Source organism: Oryzias latipes, chromosome 18, assembly GCF_002234675.1.
Source record: "Oryzias latipes chromosome 18, ASM223467v1".
NCBI lineage: Eukaryota > Metazoa > Chordata > Actinopteri > Beloniformes > Adrianichthyidae > Oryzias > Oryzias latipes.
In genome coordinates this window covers 29,117,896-29,145,732 of record NC_019876.2, presented here as the reverse complement: position 1 = coordinate 29,145,732, position 27,837 = coordinate 29,117,896, and the positions used below count along the sequence as shown (strand labels likewise).

General features: G+C 42.1%; 1 protein-coding gene across 2 annotated transcripts; it reads right to left on the bottom strand.

The window, feature by feature from the left end:
• Positions 1-42: 42 nt before the first annotated feature.
• Positions 43-26,694, bottom strand: LOC101157163 (EH domain-binding protein 1-like protein 1). 2 transcript variants are annotated; one of them, XM_011487788.2, is made up of 19 exons: positions 26,583-26,694; positions 22,358-22,415; positions 21,183-21,278; positions 18,925-18,978; positions 17,779-17,957; positions 17,534-17,679; positions 13,508-13,558; positions 13,335-13,434; positions 9,738-9,858; positions 7,768-7,925; positions 7,633-7,681; positions 5,669-6,166; positions 5,530-5,566; positions 5,415-5,449; positions 5,194-5,305; positions 4,486-4,585; positions 3,890-3,963; positions 2,910-3,024; positions 43-1,882 (listed from the first exon to the last, which is right to left on the bottom strand). In XM_011487788.2, exons 1-19 carry the CDS (start codon positions 26,684-26,686, stop codon positions 1,789-1,791), a joined length of 2,181 nt encoding a protein of 726 aa, XP_011486090.2. In that variant the 5' UTR covers positions 26,687-26,694; the 3' UTR covers positions 43-1,788. The 2 variants fall into 2 exon arrangements, with proteins under 2 accessions (XP_011486090.2, XP_023821640.1); XM_023965872.1 differs by lacking the exon at positions 26,583-26,694 and adding an exon at positions 23,135-23,243.
• Positions 26,695-27,837: the final 1,143 nt, after the last annotated feature.

The window sequence follows — 27,837 nt, the reverse complement described above, 5'->3', positions numbered from 1 at the left end:
ATGAACAGAGAGGATGATGGGAGTTAACCTTTAGCCACACGGTTCAGTTCAAATAAACCTTTATTTATCCCCAAGCAGCAATTTGAGACAGAATGAAACAAAATAAAGCATGGGAGCAAACATACACAATCTCACATCATAAATATTTGAAAAATAACTGCATGGATAAAGTAGTACACACAAGGGAAAAAACTTGACTCCAGTTTAAAACTCATTTCTAAAACACAGTGATCCCTCGACATCTTCTATGTATCCCGGTCAGATCTGCGTTTACATTCTTCTTTTTCTATCAAGGTTTGAACTTTGAGAGTTTAAACGGGAGAGAAAGTGTAGAAAGTGTGTGGTGAGGAGTTTGACAGCATTAACACATCTGGAATCCTGCTTTTCAGATTTCCCCCATCAGGTTATTCTGAGAAAGTCATAAACGAGGGAACGCCGCTAGACTCTGTAACATACATGAAGAGCAAACCCACCGTCTCGTGATGTTGTTGTTGTCTGACTTACTGCCACATATTCTGACTTAGCAGCATCTTCTGAGTCTGCTAATGACGCCGACAGCACCGCTGAATGTTTGCTAGTAATTTGTGCTACAAAAATGTTAATTCAAATAACAATTAAAAAAAAAACTGAAATGTTTTGTGTTAGAAGCTCAACAACTTAGCATTGTTACGAAGTGTTTCTGGTAAATAATAAAATGATTACTTTTAGGGAAAGTATAAAGGTTGGAACATTTTGCTCTTGTAAAATGTTTAAAACAGAAGCTGTCAAGGTCGTGTCCCACAGCCGCTATGTACAGTTTATGCATATGACACGGATGTAAACTGGTCATACGTGAATCTGCGTTGAAAAAGTCAGAAAGTTGTGGTCTTTAGGTGAAATGTTCACAGATCTATCAGGAATGAACCACGTTAAAACCACAGAAGAAGTAGGAATAAACACGCTAAGAACACGTAAACCAACGTAGAACATGAAGCGTGTGATTATTGTGATGTTTATCTGTAATTCATCAGTGATTCATGCATCAATGATGTCATCTGAACGTGATCTGTGCGCCGTATACGTGATCTAAAAGTTACACATCAGTGGTTCATGCATGAAAAGTCTGTTAGACAAACGTGGAACGCTCCTGGAAAAACACACATTTCTGGATGGATCTCATAAAAAAATGTAAGATTTACGTAATAATTGTGTATAAACTACATAAAATACTCAAACTGAATAATTCTCAACTGACCAAAAATTCAGAACAGCTAAAAAATGAATTCCCGTAAAGACCCGTCGGCTGAAACCCTCGACGGGCATCTGAGCACATCAACGAACGCAAGAAACACGTATGAATGACGTAGATCACGCTTGGATCACGGATGACTGACATTTCATACGTGGAAAATGTACAAAATGTGCTCAGCAGCTGTGCAACACGACCTTAAGTTTGTGGTTTCCTGCAACCCTGAAGCCAGATTCAAAATAATTAAAGCAAGTTTGGCTCCTACAGAACAGGAGGCGACTTTTTTAGGTCCTAAAATACAGAAAGTTGAACAATGAAGACGTGAAAGTTAAACTGAATCCTAATTAAGCTGATATTCCTCCTGGCTAACTTGTATTTTTTTGTTGAACAGTCTTGAAAAGTCTGTGCTCCTTCTGAGAATATTTTTCACATGTTCTTTAACTGTTTGCTTAAAGCTGCAGTGGGAAAAGTAAAATAAAAATAGAAACTTTGCTTGTTGTAGTTATTATGTCATTTGTACGCGATAGGACAGCATTTCGTAGTAAAAGGCTGACGATCGGTCAGTGTAAAACACACTTGTCTTCTTGTTGCTGAGCGTACTTGATTTTCCGTTGCTCGAGGCTGCGGTTGAGGCGTTCGTCCTCTTCCAACGCTCTGAGAACAAAGACAGAAGGATCGTGAGCCGTTTACCAAGCAGATGCTCTTTAGAATGTACCTCAGGGTTCCACGTTTTTCGTCTGAGAACTCGTGTTTTTTAATAGATTCATACTCATTTGCTAAATGATGTCACTATATTTTTAGGGAATCACTTGGCAGCATTCAGGTATGGAGACTTCCTTGTAGAATGAATAGATTGGGTAGCGCCCTGGCTGGGGAGGTTCCCCCCTGGGTTATCAGTTTATAGTGTAACAAACGGATAACCATTTTTGCTCCTTTGTCCGCCACGCAGTGCTAGTCGCACACCGCAGAGCAGTCAGGCTTCAATCCAAAATGTTCTACAGGGTAGCACCCCGTTATGGTCCTGGGCCTTGTGGTTCCGTTCCTGTCTGTCCTCCTCCTCCTGCACAGGTGCAGGTATTCGGGAATCAGATGATGGACATAAAAGACCCCCCTTAGGATGGTTCTCCCTCTTCTTCCTCCCAAATCCAGATCCATCGCTGCGTCTTCTCTACTCCTCTGTTTGGCTTCTGTACGTTTTTTTAGCATACACTTACATTCGCAGACACTCGCACAGCAGCACACCTTCAACCTTTCTCTTATTTTAGCTTTTTATTACTCTTTAAACATATTAAAAGCACTTTGAGTGCCAAAACCGGCTTCGTCTCTCCACCTATTTCTTCAAGGTCCATGGCCAATCGTAACAAATTGGGGGCTCGTCCGGGATCGCAATTTGTTAGAATTGGCTCGAGGCCCCTGGTGCCTGTCTACCTGCACCGCTGGAGCTGTGCCCCCCCACCAATAATTGGTTCCAGGACCCCCACTGCAGACATATCAAGGCATGCAGATAAGTAGTAAGAGCAGAAAAGCAGAGCGTTGAGTCACAGAAAGGCTTTCAGTACTAGACCATCATGACCTTTTAGCCTGGACCTGCTCCGTCCCTGAACACATCATCTGTTCCAGCCTCGCTCTCTCTCTCTCTCTCTCTCTCTCTCCTTTTTTCCAGTAGATGTGTGAACCTTACCCCATCTCTTTAGCGTCCATGTCATGTACCAGTTTGTCTCTTTGGTTGACCAGAGACACCAGCTCCTGGATCAGCAGCTGCTCTCTCTGTGTGTGCGCTTGGGACTTGTGGCACTCTGCAACAAATGCACAGAAATATGTCAGTACCCTAAACAAAAGAGGCAAAATTCTTAAGATCCACAACAGTAGTTATGACCATTTTCAAAACTTTCTTGACATAAACAAAGAGAACAAAAGCGTTTTTTTGTTTTTAGTAAGAGGGTTTGGTTGACTTTGTAAATAAGGCCAATAGTAAAAAATTAAACCTGGAAAACACTAAAAATGTGTCTTTTGTGTCAAACAGATCAGAATGGAAAATGAAACCAAACAACATTGTTTGTATTAAGAAAAGAAAAAGACTTGAATTCTGTTTTTTACTAAATGCAAGTTTCTGTAAAAACCTCCTGTTTTTAAAAAGCCAAAATGCTAAAAATGGATCCAAATACAAAATCACAGTAAATACACTTAAGTGATTATGTCCCTAACATGCACATTTACAATGAAAGACTGCATAGGGACGGTAAGATTCGGGTTCGGCTGATAAAGTGGGTTTAAAAAAACATCATGGGATCAAATAAGATGAGTTCATTTGGTTAATTTTACTCATTTATGTGGGACCTGTTATGATGTAAAATAGTAAATGGAAACCAGAGGTCCAAAAGGAAGAAAATAAGCGTAATTCCATTTCTGAAAAGCTTTGGTTTTTCCAAAATCCTTAAACTCTTAGATGCAAACTGCAGCCCTCTTCTACAGATTTCATTGTGAGTTTTTGTACAGTTATGGGAAGAGAATAAAGCGTAAACTAAAGGTGAGGACCTAAACGATGCATGTATATTAATACTGTTTGCATATTACAGAGTAATGTCTCATATGGAAGACAGTATTAGATTATTATTATTATAATTATTAGTGAGTCAATCCAGGATAAATATGTCTGCAAACCTTTAATTGTCATCAAGTCTCTCAGTTCTTTGTTTAACAGCTTCAGTCGTTCTTCTAAGTCTTGTTCTTGCAGTCTGTAATAAAAAAGAGGAATAAATGTGTTTCTATACGGAATCGCTTCATGCCAAAGGACTGTAAGATTAAAAAAACGTAAAAATGAAGAACAAATACTTCAAACAACAGCAGAATCTTAGAAGAGGCAGCAAAATACATAAAATTAGAGCACATTTCATTATGAAAGAGCCGCATAGGAGCAAGAGGCGCTTTATGAACTAAGATATCGCATTTAAATGGTATAGAAATACTACATTTTGATAAAACTTTACCAAATAAAACTAATGTCCTTTCCAAGACTGTCTTAAAATAAGATAAAAATAAAAACCTTTTAATCTACATAAAAAGTTTTCTATCTTTAACAATTTTTTTTCTAATTTAGAAGCTTCCAAACACAAACAGCCTTTTAAATGTGTTATGTAGGTTAAAATCAGAAATGGAAAGAGTTTTAGCTTTTTTATTACAGTCAATGTAAAGATCATCATCACACCATTGTGAGCACTAAAATGATACGCATTATTCTTTTTCATATCTTTTCTTACAACAGTTGGAGGCGGTCCTGCCTCCGGATTAAAGCGTTTTTCTTGTTGACCAGACTGAACCATTCCTGAATCAGCGTCTCCTCCTCCACCTTGTCGCTACCTGCACACAAAAAGGACGACCACGAAACTTCCATTAAAAAACAACAACTGATCCATGAAATTATTTAACCATTTACAAAGGTCTACCTTTTTTATAGGCACACTTTTGCAACATAAAGAATATTTTTATTGTATTTAGTTCTGGTAATAAATGAAACAGTTCCACAGGAAAGAGATAAAGACGATGACATCAAGTCTTCCTGAAAACATCTGGGTTTTAAAATGGACTGGACTGCCAAATCATCTCCGTGGTAAAATCCAGCGTCTTTCATTTTAGCCCGTTGGTGTTGGTGAAGTTGAGTCCTTGATTTTTCTTGTCTGCAGAGGCTTCTGAACCGCTCTTTGTTTAACTCGTCACCCAGGACCGGTCAGCCATGGAAGACCCCACCAGGGGCTTGAGCCCCAGACAGCTTAGCTCCTGGGATCACTCGAGCTCTCAGACTCCCCCACTATGATTAGGTGGCGTGATAAATCTGTGAACATTTCCCGTAAAGACCACAACTTTTCTCCCTTTTTCTCGTCTGACTGATTCCGTGCATCATGCGCACATTGTAGGTCCGCGTGGGACACGGCCCGTAAAGGTTTGTTTACAGCCATTAAGTACTTTACCTGTTTCTATTAACTGTCTGAGTTTCTTCTCTACCACTCCTGCTCTGTTGTCAAGGCGAGCTTGCTCTGCCTCCAGGGCTTTCATCTGATCCAACACGTATTGACCCGGCTCCTAAAACCATAAAAACGGTAGGAAAGATTAGCAGAACATTGCTGCATTGCCATTAGTGTGTCCTGTAGGACTTCACCCAAACAGAACAAGAGTTTGACCAACGACTGACCTGTCCTTCTTGTTTTAGCTGCGTCAGCGATTTTTCTGGAAAAAGGAGACAGAAATGACCGTCATGCTAAAATAAGGAGATAGGCGGGAAGAGAAGCAATGACAGTAAATCTGACCATTTTCTGAATTCCTCCAGCTTTGTTCCACAGCACTCTGATAAAGACAAATACAGCTTTTACTGAACTAAATAGTAAATAAATGAATAAATATGACATGGATAAATTAAAAAATTACACAAATAAGATCAAAACGTACCACTGAACCGTCTCCATCAAATGACGTGCTTTGTTGAGATCTACGCTTCTTAACCAGATCAGCATCTTTGACTCGAATAAGACTGGACTTTGTTGAAAAGCGGGTCCGTGGTCGTGGCGCTGGCTGTTGAGTACTTTCTGCAGCACTTGTTGAAGGAACTTGTTTTTGCTCTGCTTCAGTAGGAGGAGCCACGTTCCTGCTGCTGGTGCCTGCCTTCTCTGGACGGTTTTCGGTCCCGGTCTGCTCCTGGAGCCTCTGGATGCAGTACTGAAAGGTTTCCTCACGGCTCTCTGGGGTGTCATAGTTTTCTGCTACCGCATATCTGCTTTCACTGCAGTCCTTCTCTATGTGGAGCACACTAAGCTGCTGGCCTGTAAAATGGGTGTAGATCTGGTTGAGGTAGGTCATGACAATCAGGGGGTCTGGAACCTCAAGCATGACCAAGTCTGAAGGTTCCATCAGTCGAGAAATACCAAGATCGGCAAAGCCATCGAAGGCCTACAGAATCAATCAAAAGGTTACAGGCATTCATTAGAAAACATATCGGTAAATCATCAATGAGCAGAATAGATCAGAAAAGTATATCTCTGCCAATTATCTATCCCTTTATGGAGATGAAGGAATTTCTGGCTTTCATGTTTTTGTATCAGGGAGGAACTTTCCTGATATTTAGATCTTCAGTTTTTTATACAAACTCTGGATGCTTGTTATGGATTGTTTTAGGCCGAAACAATAAATCGCAAGTTTATCATTAACGCGATATAAAGCTGTGCAATACGCACATCGTAAAAAGCAACAAAAATCGCAATAAATGGTTCCCTTAAACGTCCTAAAATAATCTTATGGCAGCTTGAAGTATTTAACCAATCAAATAAATCCCTTTATGACCAATCGGATGGACGCCCCCACATTGTTAACCAATCAGATGGAGCTCTTTTACGTCAGATGTTCACCTTCTACGTAGAGGAGGGTCATTTGGAGTATAACTTAAGTTATGTTGACTCTTATTTAAATTAAACTGTTGCAATGGAAATAGAAATTATGTTTTTGGTTGTTTTGTATCGCAAGTTATATTGTCAACGCAATATTGATCACTAATATCTCAAATCGCGAGTTTTCCTCATGTCGTGCAGCCCTAGTTTGTTTTGAGAAACACTAGAAAAATTCTGTTAGCAATCTACAAATGAATCAGACATATTATAACTGGAAAAGCCAGAAAGTGTTCCATTAAAGTCATTTCTGAGAGTGTTTGGGGTCGCAGAAATGAAGTTTCATTTACTGAACCCTGATTTTTGCTTTTAGAATCGATCTGCCGTTTAGTGAAGCTCTAGCTTTTATTCAACCTGGTTTGTTGTTAAATTATTAGTTTGGGCTCAGTAACTGCTTTAAATGATCCATTATTTTGTTTAACAGTCAAGAAACCATTATTTTTAACTGTTCCAGCTCAGTGGCCTTGTGGAAGAGTGTCCGCCCTGTAACTGGAAGGTTGTGAGTTCAAACCCAGGCAGAGTCATACCAAAGACTCTAAAAATGGGACCCAATGCCTCCCCGCTTAACCCTCAGCATTAAGGGGTTGGATTTGGGGGGGTTGAACCACCAAATGGTTCCTTAGTGCGGCTGTGTCTGCAGCTCACCGCTCAGATAGTGGGACTTTTTTTTTATTTAGTTATTTTGAAATAGTGTTTCCTTGTTCCTTATCATGGAAGTTAAGCTCCAAAAAACAACAGGTGGAATCTGCAAAGTAGTCTTTATTTCTTAGGATGTTTCAGCTGTTTTAGCTCTTCACTAGTTAAACTGTTTTTTAGTTATTATGGAACAAAGACGCATCAGTGCTTTGTTTATCACTAATCCTGGCTATCAACTGAACATTTAATCTGTGTTAAATTGTTTTTTATGTGGGTCAGCGCTCAGTTGTGGTAAGGTTGTGATAGCTGTGATGTCTGCATGGTACTTTTCAAACAAACCTTTTTGTTGTTCTGCTTGATGTCATACGGATCCAGCATTTTGTAATTTCTGAGAGAGATTAAAATAAAACAAAAACTACTGAGTAACTGCATTAACATTAGAATACAGAGAATTATCTGTGAAGTATTTCTTACATTTTTTCTGGATGAAAGTGGTGTAAAATAGCACAGAATGCCAGGCCATTTCTCCAGGAAGTGGAGAAGTTTGAGATCTTTACTCCCTTGTGATCCTGCGTGACCTCCTGACACCACTTCAGCAGAGACTGGCTGGACGTCGCCGAGGCAGAAGAACTCTGAGTACACAACAGGAAGGAAAACAACGTTACCAACGAAAGAACAGTGTACAGAACAGACAGCAGGAGGACCAAACCGGTGTTAGTGAGAAGAATGGAGGAGAAATGTTCTGACTCCATTTTGAAGTAGAAGAAGGGAGACGAGCAGAGAAACTACAGATGAGCCGCAAGGAATTATGGGAAAGAGGAGTGGATGCCAGACTGAGGTCAGAGGAACAACAGTTTGGTTTCCTGCAGAGAAAGAGAAGCAAGGATGTTTGCTTTGAGGAGGTTTCTGGAGAAGGACAGAGAAGGTCAGGAGGAGCTGAATGGTGTCTTTGTAGATCTAGAGGACAGGATCCAGAGAGAGGAGCTGTGGTTTGGAGGAGGAGGAGGAGGAGGAGGTCTGGAGTGACAGAGAAGGTTGGAATTGTTCAGAGCTGGAAGACAGCAGTGAGATGTTTGTAGGTGAGGAAGAGGAGTTGAAGGAGGAGGGACTGCTCTCTCTAGTTTACTATGATGATGGACAGACTGACAGAAGAGGTTAGACAGGAATCTCTGGATCATGATGTTTGCAGATGATGATGTGATCAGTAGTGAGAGCAGGAAGCAGGTGGAGGAACATCTAGAGAGGTGGAGGTTTGATCAGGAATGAAGCTAAAGCAGAACAGAGCATCTGTGTGTGAATGAGAGGATCTGAAGAGGAAGGTGGGGTTACAGGGAGCAGAAGGTGGAGAAGGTGGAGGACTTTGGATCAACAGTCCTGAACAACAGAAAGTGTAGGAAAGAGGTGGAGAGGCGTCTGCAAGCAGGTTGGAACGGGTGGAGGAAGGTTTCAGGTCTGATGTGTGACCAAAGAGAGTGAAAAGTGAAGAAGACTGTGGGGAGATGTTGTTGGTTCACAGACTCTGATGCAGAGACAGGAGGCGGAGCTTAAGACGCTGAGGTTCTCTGTGGGACCAGGATGGATCAGGAATGAATCCATCAGAGGAACAGATCATGCACTGCATAAACAAGCTCCTTTAGAAACAAGTCAAAAAATGTTACCCCATTGGTAAATTTTCTTTGAATAAGCAAAAAAAATCTGTCAATGTGGTAAAAAAAATGGTCTCACCAAGAATTTTTACTTCAAGAAAAAATATTCCGTTCACCTAGACATGTTTTCACAAACCAAAATCATTTCGCTACTAAAAAACTTATTATTCTTGCAAGAAAGAAAAAACCAGGCCGTGTGGAATGTCGACTACGTACATTTAGTGCATATGTCACGGATGTAAACTGGTCATACGTGAATCTACTTGGAAAAAGTGAGAAAGTTGTGGTCTTTAGGTGAAATGTTCACAGATGTATCAGGAATGAACCACGTTAAAACCACAGAAGAAGTAGGAATAAACACGCTAAGAACACGTAAACCAACGTAGAACATGAAGCGTGTGATTATTGTGATGTTTATCTGTAATTCATCAGTGATTCATGCATCAATGATGTCATCTGAACGTGATCTGTGCGCCGTATACGTGATCTAAAAGTTACACATCGTCGTGGAAACACACACATTTGCGTACGCATCTAGTAAAAATCACACACAATTGCGTCTAAACTACGTAATTCTCAACCGACCAAAAATTTTGAACATCTCAAAACCATAAGACACGTCGGCCAAAATCCTCGATGGACATCTGCACACATCGACGAACACAAAAAACACCTGAGTGACGTCCATCACGCATGGATCGTCAAAGACCGACATTTGTTAGGTGGAAAATTCACAAATTGTTTATAGCAGCTGTGTGACGCGGCCTTGAGATTCAGTTTTTGCAGCATGTTACTCACAGTGAAAGACACATCGGAAGCTTTTTTCTGCAACGCGGTTGCTTCACTGCTTTGTTCCGATTGCGTTTCTGTTTTTGAAGCATTGGTGTGTTTGATCTTTCCATGTGGAATAGGCAAGTACCTGCAAAAGGATCCAAACACACAAAAACATTAAACTGGTTGTTTTCAAACTTGTAGATGGTTTTCAAAGTGCTAATAGCATTGCTAGTTGACGGTAAAGGTGCCATAGACATTGGACTCAGCACCAGCAGCTTTCTCCGTCATTTCGTGAATGCAGTCTTGGAGGGAATCAGAACGTCTTCTTAAATCACCAAATCAAAAGAAAAAATCATTTCAGTTTTATTTGTATTTAGTTTTGGGAAATTACATGTGAACTGTTGCCAAACAGCAGTCGGTGAAGTGTGAGGGAGGGGCTGCAGCAGTGGGTTAGGTGGAGGTGTAAAGCTGGGTGTCATCCACAAAGAAAGAAAATAAAAGTAATATTTTCCTAAAATGTAGCCAAGGGCTCGGAGGTTATTGACAAAGGTGATCAGCTCTTGAGCCTGAGGTTACAGAAAGTCAACAAAAAGGGAAAAACTTTCATGGTTTGCTCCGACGGCAGGCAGGGAGAAGATTAAAAACCAAACGTGTGAATGAGCGATTCCCACAGCTGTTTTGTGATACGTTCACATTGACAGTGTGAAAGCATTATGCAAGGTTTCATGAACACGCTTTTGGCACAAGCAAGCAGCAGCAGGGAGGGAATTCTTCTATTTTGTTTTTTACTTTCCACCATAAATTCCGGTTCCGGGGTTATACAGCAGGACGCGTGGCGTGCCTCTCTGCGAATACAACTATCTTCAAATTACTTAAAAAGTTGATTTTTCTCCAAAAAAGAGAGCTGACCATGCCCCCGAAGAAACCCCAGGAATATGAAGATCTCAAAAAGTCTCTTGACATTATTCAAGAAACGCTGAAAAGTTTTATGGATCAAGTGTCGGCTAAGCTAACACCACTCTGGGAGATGATGGAAGAGTTCCGAAGATTTCGGGCTCAAAACGAGCAGCGAGAAAACCGGGTCGACATTCTGGAGAAAAGACTGGACGATGTGGAACAGCAAGTAAGGATGAATAATGTCATTCTCACTGGAGTACCAATCAAGCCTCGAGCGAAGCTGAATGCAGCTGGAGCTAGCACTGCTAATGCTAGCGCTAGCGTAGCTAGCAGTGCTAATACGGAAATCGGTGCAGAGTCTTTGGTGCAGCAAATACATTCATTTCTCACATCTAAAGGGATTTCCCTGGATCTTGATACCATCGAGACCTGCCACCTGCTCCCCAGGAGAAAGGAGACGGATAAACCGGCGATCCTCATCAGGTTTGTGAATCACAAACACAAGCTAGCTCTGATGAATCAACGCAAAAATCTCAGAGGATCTGCTGTTTATCTGAACGACCATCTGACCAGAAGGAATGCTGAAATCTCAAAACATGCACGGCTTCTCAGGAAGCGTAAGCAGATTGAGAACACTTGGGTTAAAGGCTGCAGGATTCACGTCAAACCACTCGGTCCAGAGGACCGATCCAAGGTTCTGGTCGTGAACACCATGAAGGACTTTGAGAAGTGCTTGATTACGGTTGTCTGAAACAACGTGGAGTAATAAATCAAAGAGCCAAATAATTTCAAGAAATATGACACCAGGAATCATCACTTTCTCTGTATGTCTGACGTAACCTGAATAACAGCAGAGTTCTGACCTGCAGACAACTTGACCTCAACTTTCACCGCAGCTGATATCAGCTGAAGAAGGATATGGACCTGAATCTAATGTCTACAGTCATAACATGGAAGAAAACTATTAACTGTTTAAACCAAGAAAATCTGCTGTTATCAGTAAAAGAAGAAATACCAACCTTGGACAATTCGACAGTTTATGGACCCTTTTTATTTTTCCCCGACAGCATTACTTTATTATATAAAAAAATAAAATAAAAATACAATATATATATATATATATATATATATATATATATATATATATATATATATATATATATATATATATATATATATAAAGAGTAAAACAAATGATTAATCACTTTTGAAAATTGTTAAATTGATTGACTTTTGATGATATTACTTCACTAGCTCCTAAAATTGATAAATTGATTCAAAAATCTTTCCTAATGTAGCATAACTTTGCACATGTTTTTAACTTTTGATACTTGATGAAATTTTGCTATGAAAATTCCTGAAACAGTGTTGTCTGCTTTAATAATATAGTATTATGTTTTAAAGCATATGAATGACTTTTAAAAGTAACATAATCTGCATATATTTCAGATGCTGCATTTGCCATGTTGATTTCTAAAATAGTTATTTTTGACGTAGTACTTAAGTAATTCATCTTTGTCATGTGCTTTATTGATACCTTATGATTGTTAATTCTGTCTGATAAAACCTAGGAACTGGATATTGATAAATCATGTAATAAAATGGTTATAGTATAACGGGGTGGGATTATATAAGTTCGCTTCTTTCCACTCCCTTTCAAGCAATATTTATTAATATGTCTAATTATCCTAAGTTTGATTAGTTACTGTATGAATGTATAACTGATGATTATATTGTTTTTGTGTATTATTTCTATTTGATTGCTTGAAATAAACCATTTCAAAATCAAACCATCTACATTTGGAAGAGGCTTGGTGAGAAATGTCAACATGGGCAGATCCCACTAACCTCGCTCCAGGCACAAACAGCCATTATTCATTTCTCCTTCATGATCGATTTTTAACCGGTTAGCGCTTCCCATGAAAAAGACACTAGACCTACGTCACTACCAAATCAGTCTCCCTGATTGGTCAACGTTCAGCTGTTTGACGTCCAAAGCAGTCCAAAGCAGTCCAACTCTGAGCGGGCGACCAATGAACGCCCGGTTTGTACTTAGAGTAGAGTAGAGTAGAGAGAGTGTGGAAGCCCGAAACGTGGCTTTATGTTAGACTTCATTCAAAGCAGTCACTCAAAGGCCAGCGGCCGAGGTGTGAACGCAGCGCCATGTGTGAAAAAGTGTTGAAGGTTCAGATCCAAATAGTTGGGAATGGATAGGAGCCCAGAATCAGTCACTACTAGGAGACTATTGGTAGCTCTTGGTAAGTGGACTGGACTGGAGTTTCCCTAAAAAAATGTTCCACAGGAAGTGGGCATGAAGCCCAGAGGCTTAAATCTATCATTAGTAAAAACAGCTAAACTGATCTTACGTGACTGTTACATTTCCCTTCCAACAACAAACTGCCGTGCAAAAGGAAGAGGCAGCACACATGTGTTCCTAACATGTTCTTCTGGCATTTTTCTAATGATGGAGGACGTATATCAAGCAAATGAAGCTTAAAATTATATTTCTTAGTATTCCTTTATTCAAATCCTTATGAATCAGGATTAAATGCTATTTGAAAAAGATCTCATTTGTGACAAACACAAAGAGATCCATGAACGTCTTGGTTTCCGAGCAGGAATCTGGATCTAATCTGTCTGACTGGAAGACCTGCAGTTGCTGCCATTTTAGCTGCATCAGTAGGTCTGTAAGGCTCCAAACTGAACCACTGGATTCCTACTCACCCTGCTGATGGCGACTTGATCGCTTCACTTCTGACTTGTTCAAAGTCTGCACCTCCAAGCAGCTGGGACTTCAGGATGGGCAGGGCACTGGGGTCTGAAGCTGAAAAACAAAGGAAAGAATGAAGTTTGTCTGGAGATTCTGCTTCTATAAATGCAAAGAATCCGGTGTTCACCTGTATGTTGAGTGTCCTCCTCACTGAGAGTACTCAGCTGTCTGCTAATCTCTGAAGAGAAAGAAAGCACAGACAAGATTACACACCAATTGGATCACTACCTTAAGATCAAACCACAAGTCTTCATAAAATGAAATGATTAAAAGAACCAGACAGAAATACAAAAAACACTCTCGCATAATAAAGCGACAAGGCCCTGGTTCAAATCCCAGCTGGGTCCTTTCTGTGTGGAGTTTGCATGTTCTCCTTCTTCATGTGTGGAGAAGGAGAACAAGAACATGCCTCCAAGAACATGCTTCACTGGCAAAGTGGCGCTAAGGTGTTATTGTGTGTGTGTGTGTGTGTGTGTGTGTGTGTGTGTGTGTGTGTGTGTGTGTGTGTGTGTGTGTGTGTGTGTGTGTGTGTGTGTGTGTGTGTGTGTGTGTGTGTGGGTGTGTGTGTGTGTGTGTGTGGTTGTACGTCTCTGTGTTGCCCATCAATGAACTGGTGAAACTCACCTTTACCCCACAGTAGCAGGGATAGACTCTCTCCTCGTGACCCCAGAGAAGATTGAGCGAGTTTGAAAAATAGATGGATAGATTGATAGATTGGTGGTTGGGTTGATGGGTAAATGCAAAAACAGATGGGTAAATGGATGAACAGATGGGTAAATGGATGAACAGATGGGTAAATGGATGGACGGTGTAGGTGCATGGGTGTGTGGATGTGCAGAGTTATGCCAACGACAGAGGAATAAAGCTGATGAGCCAAACAATGAAGTTATGGGAAAGACTAGTTGAAGCTGGACTACAAGCAGGAGTGAACAATTGTGAGCAGCAGGATGGTTTCATGCCGAGATGCGATATTTGGTTTGAAGATGTTGATACAGAAGGAGTTACACTGTGGTGAGGTGAGCTGTAGGGTGATGGAGGAGTTCAAAGTGGGGGTGGGATTACATGAGGGATCAACTCTGAGCCCCTTCCTGTTGGTGATGGTGATGGACAGAATGACAGATGAGGTCAGACAGAATCACTATGGACTGGGATGTTTGCAGACGATTGTGTGGTTTGTAGTGAGAGCGTGGAACAGGTGAAGCTACAGAGGTGGAGGTGGCTGGTGTCAGAGGAGAGGATGCAGAAGAAGGGTTAGATACACAAAGCTGATTCGCTGTGGCGAGGGAAAAGCCCAAAGGAGAAGAAGAAGAAGAAGTGGGTTTTTGTCTTAACAATAAGACCTATACATTAAGATGATATTTATATTAAAATGTGATTTTTTTACTTAACATATTTTTATTTAAGTTATTTATATTTATATAATAGTATAATTAAGATACTTTACATACATGAATGCCTTAATATGAGCCCTTCTTACTTTGTCCTCTATCCATCACTATTGAACTTACAGTAACTGGACCTTCAGCTCTTTTCATGTAGGGTGTTTTCAGTCTGGACGCATTTGGTTCACTTAAAGTGAACCAGAGTTCATTTACCCCGATAATCTGGAACAAATTTCAGTCTGAGTACATCCAAGCAGCCTCTGGTCCGGGACCAGGACCCGTCTTTGGAGGTGGTCTCGGTTAGTTTCTAATCGGACTGAGCTCTGGTTCGCTGTGAGATTCCTCAGTCTGAATGCAATCCGTTCCCGGAGCGGAGAAACTGAACCAAAATGGCCACCGTAGCCGACGTAAACAGATTAGGAATGAAGCAACGGATGAGCCCAGGACAAATGTAAAGCAGCGATTGTCGTTTTATCAAACAAAACCAAATTTTTTAGAGCGTTTATTTTAACATCACTGAAAAGCTTCTTCCACTTTTCTCTCGTTATGCGGCACACCCCCTCCGCCGCTGTGACGTCATCCTAACAGCTACCTTGTAGTTCCTAAACAGAATTATCTAAAACAATGTCATAAAACCACAACCATGAGACACTGAAATGTGGCCGGATGAATTCAGACTCATTAAAACAATTTTTAACGTGACGCACATCACAACAATCTATACGTCACAGGCTACGTTCACACTGCAGGGCTTAATGCTCAATTCGGATTTTTTGAAAAAATCTGATTTGTTTGCTAGACCGTTCACATTTCCAAGTAAATCCGAACTTTTGTGATCTCCAGTGTGACCGTGACACGACCCAAACGAGACCCGCATGCGCAGAAGCCAGAAGAATACCCAACGGTGAACGACGTCACTCGTTGTTTGCGGAGCCAACGTTAACAATGGATGTCAACAACAGTGTTGTCAAAAGCGGAGCTCTTTTTGTAATATTAAATTTATTTTCACGAAGGAGCAGCACAATTACAATCTTCTCATTTTAAGAAGGCATTGGAGTCGGGATCGTCTGTACCCACTGTAGTGGAAGAGGAATGTGTATGTGTTGGAGCCGCGCGCCCGCGTGTTTGTGTGTGCAAGCGGGTGCCGCGATAGAGAATAGGGGGGGGCAGTGTGGGTGCGCATTCATGGTGTGTGTTACGGAGGACGGTAATAAAAGAAGGTTTCCCCCAAAATAAATGCTATGGACTCTTTATTAACCCGTTCTGGAGAATCTAAGGATCAGAACAGAGAGGAGGAGGAGGAGGATCGCCTCGGGTCCCCCGCGCTTCTGAGCACGGTCGGAAAGGGGAGAAAGAAAAAAAAGTCATCGCGGTAAAGGTTCAACACCACGCTCTGCCATTTAGCTGGAATTTTTTTCAAAAACCGCCCAGTTGCGATCAGAGCCCTGGAGTTTGGCTTGAAAAGAGCGATTACCCCAAATGAGAATCCAATCAGTGACTTCCCTTCCCTTCTACTGACTGGTCTCAGCAGCATCGTCCACCATGGTTCAACGCAAAATGATGACGTTTGTTGCGTGTCGATGACGGTTCGGAATCAAGTCGCCTGGCCGGTCAGACGGCGGTCGCAATTGAAAAGAACGGCTACAATTCGGAATCAGGACGGCAAATCCACGGGGCCTGGGTCGCAATTGAAAAGATCGGATCTGTGTCATTCAGACTGTCATGAAAAGATCGGAATTGGGCCGCTTAGGGGCAAAAAATTCGGAATTGGGTCGTTTCAGCCTGCAGTGTGAACGTAGCCTTAGACACTTATCAGCGTACCTTAATACCCTCCTCATCGCTAGCATCCTCTTAGATAAAGCAAACACGCCACGTCTCCTTGCCAGAAACCGACTTGCGGCACGCTTCCAAAGTAACAAATAAAAAGTTTTGTTCCAGACAAAGTTAACTGTCCCGATGAGGATTGTAAACCAGCCCTTAAAAGACTTTACGTCATACCTTGAAGAGTGTGACCATGACTGAATAGATCCTTAGTCACATGGTTTTGTTTACAAGCCATAACAGAACGGTCCACTCAATGCCAGTCTGAATACAGACCAAACGTGAGGTTCAGGACTCGATCCGGAACAAGGGTTTTCCAGACTGAATCCACCCAAAGAGAAGTGTTGATCATCACTGAGTGTCATGGAGTAAGAATCATCACATCGTAAATGCAAACATGTATGATGCTGGAGTACTAAAGGGGTTCTAAACATTGGAACCAAAGTAAAACTTTTGGAAAGGTGCCACTATGGTCATTGGGCAAACCACCAGAACACACCGTTGACCAGACCCGCTGAACCCCGGGCTCTAAGATCTACCATCCTGCCTCTTTCCTTCCTCTCTCCACCTTGCTTTCTGCTGAAGGACTACAAAGTTCATCACCCAGCCTCGGCTGTCCTAGTGGACGGACACCCTTGGTGTTGGTTATGGAAATACTGTGAAGGTCCAAGAACCCTACCCGGGTTCAGATCAGGGAGGCCGCTAATTCCTTTGAGGTGCCTTTGTTGTGGCACATGTGGGCGTCCAAGTCCCCCAGAAGGACATTGGTGTCCTCCGTTGGGGTACTTTGCAGTACCCCACCCCCCAGAGTCACCAAGAAGGCGGGCTCCTCTGACCTGCTTACTTTGGCAACCACATCCGCTTCAGTGAAACTGAAGTCTGCCGTCTTCAAGCATCAGCATTATTTTTTCTGCTCTAAAAACTTAAACAACATCAAAATAAATGTTTACCCATCACATGAATTTCTTGTCCAGTTCCACGGCCACCTTTTTTCTCCTTGCTGGCTTCATCGTCGCTGTCATTAAAGTCATCCAGATTGCCAACGTCACTCTGCTTCATGCTGAGTAAACTAGCAAGACTTTGCATGTCTTCATCCCTGTGAAACGAGACAGAATCCTCACAGATCACACCTCCAGAAAGAGAAGTTTCTTTCAGAAGTTCCTGTCATTCGGTTGGACAACAGACCAAAACTCACGTGGCTTTGCCTTCCTTCAGAAAGATGCAGGACAGGCTCAGTTTCAAAGTAGCTTCAACCACTTTCACAGACAGAGGCTTGAGTTTCAGGGTGACGTCAAATGTTGCTGGTGTGTCGCTGGCATATTTTTTCATATTCATCTCCCCTGAGGCCAACACTTTTTTATGGCCTTTAGTCTCCTGATGGAAACCCAGAAAATCATATTTAGACATAGAGGGACTTTCACATTTGATTAAGTTAACTAAAACATATTTGTTATTTTGAGATATATCGTGATCTGCCTTTTTTAACCCGATGGTCCAATACTGAACTGGTTATTTTCGTCGGCTAAAATAACCAAATAATTTTAATAATAACAACTACCATAGAGTTTTAGGGCCACCAAAAAAAAAAAAAAGGTAAATTACGAGATTCTAATTCGTAAATTGACGAGATTTTTTTCTCATAAATATACGACTTAAGATCTCGTATTTTAACAGTTATGACTTTTTTCTCGTAAATTTACGACTTAAAAGTTGTAATTAAAAGAAAAAAAGTGTAAACTGGCCTGGTCGTAAATAACAAAAGAAAAAGAGCATTTTTCTATGTTCTCATTTATGAGAATGCGTTCACTTTAACCAGCTTAGATTTAAAAAATAAATTAGAGTCAAGCTATTTTTATGGTTGAAAACGTAAATCAATCACCAGCGTTTCGGGTTTCTCATTTTCAGTACGACGAGTTAGGCTCACCCAAACTATGTGACATGGAGGGGGGGTCCCTACCCATGAATCCATTTATGACCAGTTTGGGTGAGAACGTGTTGGTTTCCTCTCGGGCTCTTTCCTGCCAAAAGCATCTTTCCAATTACGTTTGTTTTTGTTAACTTTGCTATCTTGGGGGTTTCGATTTAGTGATCAGCGGCTTTAGGAAGGTACATTTCTGACACGAAACCGAGCGACTTGACGTGTTGAGGATGAGTTGGATGAGGTGGAGGGAATCGGGAATCAGAGTAGAAATAAAATAGAAAAAATGTACGTCGTGTTTTTTCTCTGCCACTCGGGGGCTGGAGACCCCCAGCTGTACAGTAAGTTATTCGATAACAAAGGACTGCAAGAAACATCAAAAAATCATATTCTACTCATTTGGTATGAAAATGGGAGACTTACATTTTCTATTACGAACCTCCAGTCCTTGTCCTCAAATTCTTTTGCAGTAGGTTCCTGTGGTTGAAGAAATAATTGTAAACCTTAGAAACAAACCCAGCAGCAAATCATCTGTCACTCATAGCTACTGTGAACCAAGTGGGGATTCAAGTCTGGTTCCTAAACGAGATTTTCATCATTCATCCCTCGGAGTGTCGGTCACTTTCACAGGCTAGTCTTTAAATAAATAAAGTTAAGACAATTTGGCCTGGAGAGTCTGGAAATACAACAGCATAATAGTTGTCATTAATTTCTCTCCACTTTGATCTTTTTCTTTTTATTGTGTAAAAGGCAAAAGTGCTTCATGAGAGAAAGTCTAACCAGTTGTGTGAAATGTGATCCCTATATTAAACTCTGCCCTGGAGGGGGGGGGGGGGGGGGTGAGCTGCAGTCACGGCCGAGTTCTGGAGCCATTTGGTGGTTGAACCCCCCAGTCCAGGGGTCGGCAACCTTTTTTACTCAAAGAGCCATTTGGGACCGCCCCTAATGAAAAGAAAGCACCCGGAGCCACAACCCGTTTTGACATCATTATATATATTTTGCATGTATATATTATTCAAAGGTGCTCATTACGTCGATCGCGATCGACTGGTCGATCTTCAATGACATGAGTGTAGATCGCGGGCCAGAAAAGATTTTAAAAAAAAGTACTTCTTTAAAATCCACCAGCCAATCAAAATCCTCACTGAGAAGTACGGGGCTTGATTGACATGTAGATTGGCCAATCGGACATCGTCTGAAGCATACGTCGCTGCAAATGCACATTATGTTCTTTAAAGGATGATACCGCGGCCACGTGTGGGAGGAGCCACTGGCTGAAGTTCTGGTCTGATCGCTGCATGGAGCGATGTGTTTATCAATTCATGGTAGACACTGAGAATGTGGAGAGATCAGGTTTATTATTTTGAAGAGTTCTACTTGGTAACCATGTTTCCATGTTTGAGTTCATAAAATCATCCCAGAGAAAGTCTCTGCTTCAACTCCTGCAGGGAAAGCTGCGTCTCAATCTGACGCCGTGTTTCCATCTGACAGAGTCTGAAGCCAAAGCCCCTCCCCCGCCTCTCCACCTGCTTTTCCTCTCTACCTGTTCACCTGTTCACATCCTCTACAGCTGAGAGTTGTTTCCCCCGCGCTCCTCAGTGTGTCCTACACAGAGAGCGCAAAACACGATAGTCGGGGCGCTCCAGCGCAGCACAAGGATGAAAGAGCCGGACGCAGGTTATAGCGGGGATAGAGCGGGTTAAGAAAATGAATGGAAGAAGGCGGCCCGCTGAAGAAATATTCAATAGTGTACACATTTTATTTTAGTCTGAACTATCTTTTATTTAGAAAAATCTTTTATTTTGCTAAATCAGTCCAGTACGAAAAAAAACAAAAGCTGTGTTGGGCGGTTTTTGGCTGGGTCTGGCGGTTTTCAGATGACTTTTCGGCTGGAAAACTGTGACTCTATCTGGCAACGCCGGCGAGAACTCTCAGTCTGTCATCAGCGAGTTGGTCTCTGCCCCGCGGTACGTCAAGTTCCCGGCAGAAGATCGGAGTGTTGATTGAAGCCGCCCCGCGTGTCTCCTCCTGCTATCAGCTCTGCAGGTCTCGCCCGATAAATACGAGCTCATTACGAAGCTGTTTTTTACGTGGCACTCGCTTCGTACGGACCCAGCAGCGCCTTTGAAATGCCATGAAAAATGAAAAAACTAAAATAAAAATTAATTATTATAAAATACTCATTATTTTCCAAAGTCACAGGGAGCCACAACAAAAGGATGAAAAATCCACATGTGGCTCCGGAGCCATGGGTTGCCGACCCCTGCCCCAGTCCAACCTCCTAATACTTGGCGTCAAGCACAGAGGCGTTGGGTCCCATTTTTGGAGACTTTTGAATGACCTAAATGTGGATTTGAACCCAAGACCTTGCAGTTCTAGGACAGACACTCTACCACTGAGCTGGTTGACGCTGGTCCACAAAGCCCAACTGATATTTACCACAACTTGACAGATTTTGATTTACTAATTGGTTATTTGCTCCAGAACCCAAAAGCTGCAAAGACAGCAGCTGATGTCGTCCAGGAAAAGATCTGTGTAAATGTTCTGTGTACAAACAAATTGAAAATGTGTTAAACTATCCATGAGCCTTATATTTAGAATGTGAATCATGTGATGATGGTCAAGCACGCAGACCACGCTCCAGCACACGCTCACACCAGCACACAGACTTTCCTTCATACCTTGAAGAGTGTGACCGTGATGTTCAAACTCTCTGGAACCTGCCAGACCACAAGGCCTCTGTAGGGGTTCTTTATGCCCGGCTGCCAGCCGTGGAGCTGAAACAACAACAAAAGCTGCTGGAACTGGAACTGGAACTGGAACTGGAACCGCACACTACCACCACCAGAAACATCATCCATCCATCCATCAGAATATTAAATTACATCACATTATTTCTTTACATTCAAATCTAAATAAATACAGATTTGTAATCAGATCTTTGGTGCAGCATAATGATTGATTTTAGATTGATTTGCCCCCCCCAAGCAATTCCAGCAATATGACAAAGGACAAAAAGACATTTAAAATACATAGATACGTCAAGTCCATTTAAGTTATTAATTTTGAATTGATTAGAAAATAATGAAAGGAAAATGATGCTATCTTATTGACATTATAATTGCTAATAATCATAAATATTTGCATTTATACACACAATAATAACTTATCACACAATGAATTCATTAAAAAGGAGATTGATTGATTGATTGCTTGAAAGGGAGCGGGGAAGGTGCAAATTCATGACTTAGTCCCAACAGGTGGATCCGGGACATCTGCAGGTGAAAAATGGTCAAACCTGTTTGGGGCTTGTAGATGGTCGCACGAAATATCAAGGTCGTAGACCGCTAGGCGAATCAGCAGAGAGAAAATGTTCATGGCCATTTGTTTCTAAGAACACGCTGCGAGCGACAGGACCTAGTGAACTATTGAACGACACACATGGGTACGTCCGGGGGAAGTAGGTGAGAGTCGTACAGATTTTTCCCTCTTTCAAGTCAGCCCCCCCTCCGAAGTCCGTTAGTGCTTTTTTGGTGATAAATGAGAGCTCCTTGCATAGCCTGGGTGTTACAAATGAGCAAAGCAGAGAATCAGAGTGTAGTAAGTGTGGGCGTCCTCATTTAAATCAGGTACAGACCCCGTGCATACAGCATTTGTGGTCTGTAAGGAGCCAGTGCTCGCACCGCACCAATGACCAAAGTATGGCGTGAAGGGCGCCGTACGACAGCATCACCCGTATGGAACAAGAGCGTGTAACTTACATCAGCCTTATGAATCTTTATCATACGCTTAGCACACATAACTCCAGCCTGGGATACTGACATTTAGATAGGAGCAAACTCAGTGCCATTCCTACCTTGGTGCTGTAATGTCGGTTCCTCCTGGTCCACACCACTCTCAGTTTATCTGGTTGCCTAAGTTAAAGAGAGAAGAGAGAGAAGTTGTATGGACCTCCGTATCATTGACTCGTTACCCAGCTTTAAATCCAGACTCAAAACCCACCTCTTTAAATCTGCCTTTCTTATATGATTGCCCATCCATCCATCTATCCTCCATCCATCCATCATCCATCCATCCATCCATCTATCCTCCATCCATCCATCCATCCATCCATCCACCCATCGGCTGATTTTACTGTGCTTTTATTGTGCTGATTTTATTTTTTCACAAAAGGCGCTTAAAAATACATTTATTATTTTGTGGGAGTCAGACGACGTCAGACGACATCAGACGACGTCAGTACGCAGCGATCGGTCCGAGTTGGTCTGAGTCAACATTTCTATGGCAACCACTTTCACCAACCAGAATGGGGGCTTGTTGGAAGTCTACACCCCTATGTGGGGTCCACTTCTGGTATTGAGGCATCTCATTGGTCAGTTTATAACTTGAATAACTTGCAAATAAAGAGAAAATTTTATGAAAGAAGGAGGATTAGCAAGAACATGCTAAGATTAGTAGCAGGAACTAGCAAGTACTTCCTGTTTGGAACGCCAAGGGGGAGGAGTCACTTTGTCCAGTTCTCATGTTTAGTCAATGACACAACCACAGACTCTACTTCCTCAATCAGCCTCTTCAGTCTATTTGTGTTCCTTTACTTCCCAACACAAAGCAATTTAGAAAAGGACACACTGACCAAAAATGTCCAGAAGTCTGGAGATGACAAAGGAAGCCAAGCTTCATTGGACGTCCATCTTCCTCTGTCGTTTCCTGGAGACACTGAGAGCATTCACTGACCGTGATTCTCACCCAGTCTGCTCTTACAGTATGGGATACACGATCTGAGGTTAGAGGCCATTTGATGTACTGGCAAACAGAGCAGATGTGTGATTCGTTTAGAAACTGCTGGTGTAGGACACAAAATGCAGAAACTCAAAGTTTTATTAAATCAATTAAAGTTTTCCTAAAAATTCTAAATTGGCATCCAAATTCAATCATGCCTTGGCCGCCTTTCATATATCAGAATAGAGCTGTGAAATAAAAGCCTGGAGCAAGATTCGTAAGTTTTCTGCCCCATTTCCCACCAAACCTCTTCCAACTGTAAGTACATGTGCTAGTATCGGGCAGTGCAGTGTGAACACTGTAAGAATGCCTGTTGAGCGTGTTCTTGAACACGCATCACATGCCCGGTGTGAACATACCATTAGGGATACTTTACCATACATTTACCACTCACTCTATAATGGTATGTTCCATTTTCAACATGTTAGGTTGTTTTCTTATCTATTACAGTCTAAATGAAAATAAGCAGAAAGAGGCCGCCCACATTTCTCCGTTTTTATTTGGAGGTTTAAGGTAACTTTTTGTTCCAGATCGTTTCTTAAGATTTTTGAAAGTAAGTCTTGGTAACAATGTACACAAATGCTGTATGGAGACGCAAAATAAGTTGGAGTTTTCCCCGTTACCACAGGAACAAGAAATGATTGGCGGAGAGCCAGTCAGCGCCTCAGCATCCTCTCACCATCATCATCATCACTGTTCCTCCTGCTCTCCAGAACATCCACCAGGATCTGATCCTCTGATGGATTCATTCCTGATCCATCCTGGTCCCAAAGACAACCTCACTCAGCATCTTCATCTCTGCTTCCTGAAGCTCCGCCTCCTGTTTCTGCAGCAGAGGTGTCAGGATCCAGGCTGCGAGAGACCGTGTCCTACATGTTTTTCAATCAGCCTGCCATTGAAACGCTTTATTGGCTAAACCTGATCCAGGTGATCAGCAGCAGATAAGGCAGGATTTCTGGAAAACCGGCAGGAGGCCGTCCCTCGAGGCCTGGAATTGGACACCCCTTCATCCTCTCACCCCAATCCTCTACACCTCTCCTTTCATTCTTGATGATTACACAAAAACCTCCCTCCACCTGTTCCAACCTGCTTGCAGCAGGGCTGCCTCTCTGCCTCTCCACCTCTATGCTGTTCTGGACTGTGAACCCTAAGAACTTAAAGTCCTCCACCTTCTCCGCCTTCTGCTGCCGTAACCCCACCGTTCCTCCTCAGCTCCTCTCATTCACACACAGAAACTCTGCTCTGCTGCATACTGACCTTCATTTCTGCTCCCTGCTCTCACTACAGAGCACAGTGTCATCTGCAAACGTGGTGATCCACAGAGATTCCTGTCTAACCTCTTCTGTCAGTCTGTCACAGAAACGGCTCAAAGCTGATCCTTCCTTTCCACAATTCTTCACACATCCCTTGTTTTAGAAAATCCTCTTCTGGTGTTGCTTTACATTTTCTTTACGTTAAAAACCAATTCCTCCTTTTACCATTAAGTATTAAGGAAGATAATTTTCCAGATCATTGACCTCCTTTTGTTGAACGGCATTGTTTTGTTTCGTTTCTTCTGCAACAAACTGAAATGTTTTCCATTTTCAATCAGTGCCGTCTTCTCTGCAGCCACATTCCTGCTCTTAACATGCTTAGACAGAGTCATGTTCAGTCATGCGGTTTTCTTTAGGCTGGTGAACAAATCACATCTGTTTACTAAAAAAGCAGACTTGAGAAATATGGTTAACCATCAGAAACCAGAGCCACAGGTTCTGGTTCTGTTTCTGACACTGTAACCAAAGCTGCAGACCACGCTGAAGTTAGTTTTAGGCTGGATATTCAACAATCAGCTGGGTGGTCCCCAGTGGTCTCTCTTAGGGACCGTCAACAAGCTAACAAGTGCAGAATGTGGCCAAGATTTTAGATCAAACCCAAGAATAAATGCTTTGCAAAAGAAATAAAATACAACGAAATATTTCCTCATGTTGTGTTTAAGCAATATTATTATTTTGCAATGTTTTCATGAGAAAAAAATGGTTTTAAGTTTATGTTCTGGTATATTTTTTTCAACAGTTTTCAAACCACGTGTCCTTAGAATTCCAAAAATATGCAGAATTATGGCTCCAACATCATACACACCAATTTATTTTGCAATCAAAGATGCTGAATATTTTAGATGAATTTTATATTAAAATTCCAGCAGTTTGCATATAAATTCTGACCATTTTTTTCAATAGCTCCCAAGGCATGTGACCCGAGAAGGCCAAATGTATCCCGAAATGAGGCACTAACATCCCAACACATTTCCTCTGAAAATTTAATATAAAAATTCCTAAAAAATATTTACCATCTATTAATGCAAAAAAAATTGGTCTGTATGGTGTTGGTATGTCGGCGCCACAATTCGGCATATATTTGGAGTCATAAGGTCACACGGTTTGGGAGATTTTGAATGAAATACCATAATATTAACTTAAACTCAAACTGGCTGCAATTAGCGATATCAGCAATCAATATTGCTGACGATATAACTTGCAATACATGAACAAAAAGCAAAACAACTAAAAACATCAATTCTATTTCAGTGCTACAGTTTGATTTAAATAAGAGTCAAGATGACAAATAATAATCCAAATGACCCTACATGGAGGGTGAACATATGACATAAAAAGGCTCCATCCGATTGGTCAAACACATAAATGGATTTATTTAATTTGTCAAATACTTTAAGCTGCAATAAGACTGTTTTAGCACATTTAAGGAAACAATTTTCGCCGTCTTTTGAGATATGCGTTGTAATTTCTTGTGCAGGCCTAGTTCATTCCATGTTTCTTCTAAAAACATAGCAACGTAAATCAGATCATCTGGACACAATTGAGGAAATGTTTGACTGTAATTCATTTCTTTTTGATAATTTATTGACGGTCCCTAACTGACCCCGCTGGGGATCCGCGCCGATCCGACCTGACACGAACTTCCCCGCGGGGTGGGGGGGTGGGGGGGGTCATCACGACCGGCCACACCTGGAAAGGGCCAGGAAGCGCCTTTTCCCCTAGGATCAACTTTCTTACGTCACGGTCACGTTAAACGTCGGGGAGAAGAGTCTCCTTATGTCAGCAGCATCATGGATCATTGATGAGGAACAGCTGATCGTCCGTCACACGTGGGCGTTTACTTCCGCTTCCACACGACGGCAACACAAACTATCAGAAAGCGGATTTAAAGCTGCTTCTGGAGGATCCAAATGGACCTTCTCGGTGTTGGTTTGCGTCTGGAGACGCTTCCTGCTGGAGTCCTTCCGGAATCAAAGTGTTGGGACTCACCATTTATGGCTGCATTCCACGAGCAGCTCCTGGAAAGTGGCGATGAACTCAAACTTGGAGGCTTTCTTTCCCGCGCGCTGCACGCGCTTCCACACCGAAGTCATGACCGACCTCGCAGCTCCGCGGAAGTCATAACAGAGCAGAGCGGCGGAAGGCGGGACCGCCAGCGGCTCATCCACCTTCCCAGCAAGGGTGGAGCCGCCGGACCGCATCCAAGACGATGCGCGCGCAGTGAGCGCGCGCGCGCCAAAGACGAGCGCGCGTGCAGCGGCGTGTTTCAGAGTCAATTGGAGCTCCAAACCCTGCTGCTGACAGCGTTTCATATTTCAATACTTGTAGGGTAAGAAAGAATATCATTTTTAAAACAAACTTTATTAAGAACTAGAGCTCCAACTGTGCAACCTGCACATTATTTACCGCTAAAGGTTACATTGTTTTACAAGATGAGCAGTTTCTTTATGAAATATTCTTGCAGGCTTTACATCCTGCATGTTGGTTTGTAAAAGTTTTTAAAGTCCAGATGTAATAAATTATAACTTTAGTTGTTATTTAGACAATTTTCAAATATAATGAACAGCTGAATAACAAATGTATTCTTGGACAAACCGTTTCATTCCAAACATACAGCTGTGCTCATAAGTTTATATATTTTATTTTTCAGAACCATAAAGTCCAAATCGTTTTTCTCCACCCATGGTTAGTGGATTAAGGCGTTTACTGTCAAACAGCGTCAACACTTTTGAAATCCTAATGACAACAGAAACCTCAAAAGTCGACTTGTTTCCTCCTGTTGCATCAATATCTTGATTCCCTGGAGGTCGTTGTGGACGAGCTTTGTGTTCTCTGATGGTAAAGCAGTTCTTGGCAGACATTTTCAGATCTCCCCCGAGCGACTCATTGAGGTCAGGAGGCGGTCGCTCCACAACCTTCCCCTTATTCTGGTGGAGCCAACGACGGGCGGCCCTGCTCTGGTTTTGGATCATCGTCATGTTGAAATGTCCAAGTCAGTCCCGTGTGCAGCCTCCCAGGTGAATAGTTTTCCAGTTTCCTCCGGGATCTTCTGACGGCGTGCTGCGGCCGTCCCACCAGCAATGTGTGCAGCTCACACATCCCCAAACCATCAGCCATCCGCCTCCGTGTTTCACTGTAGGATTAGGGTTCTTGGTTGTGGTCAAAAAGTTCAGTCTAAACGACTTTGGTCCAGCAGTTTGGGGGCGTGTCTCTGTGGCGTTTTGTAAGCCAGCTATTTGTGGCA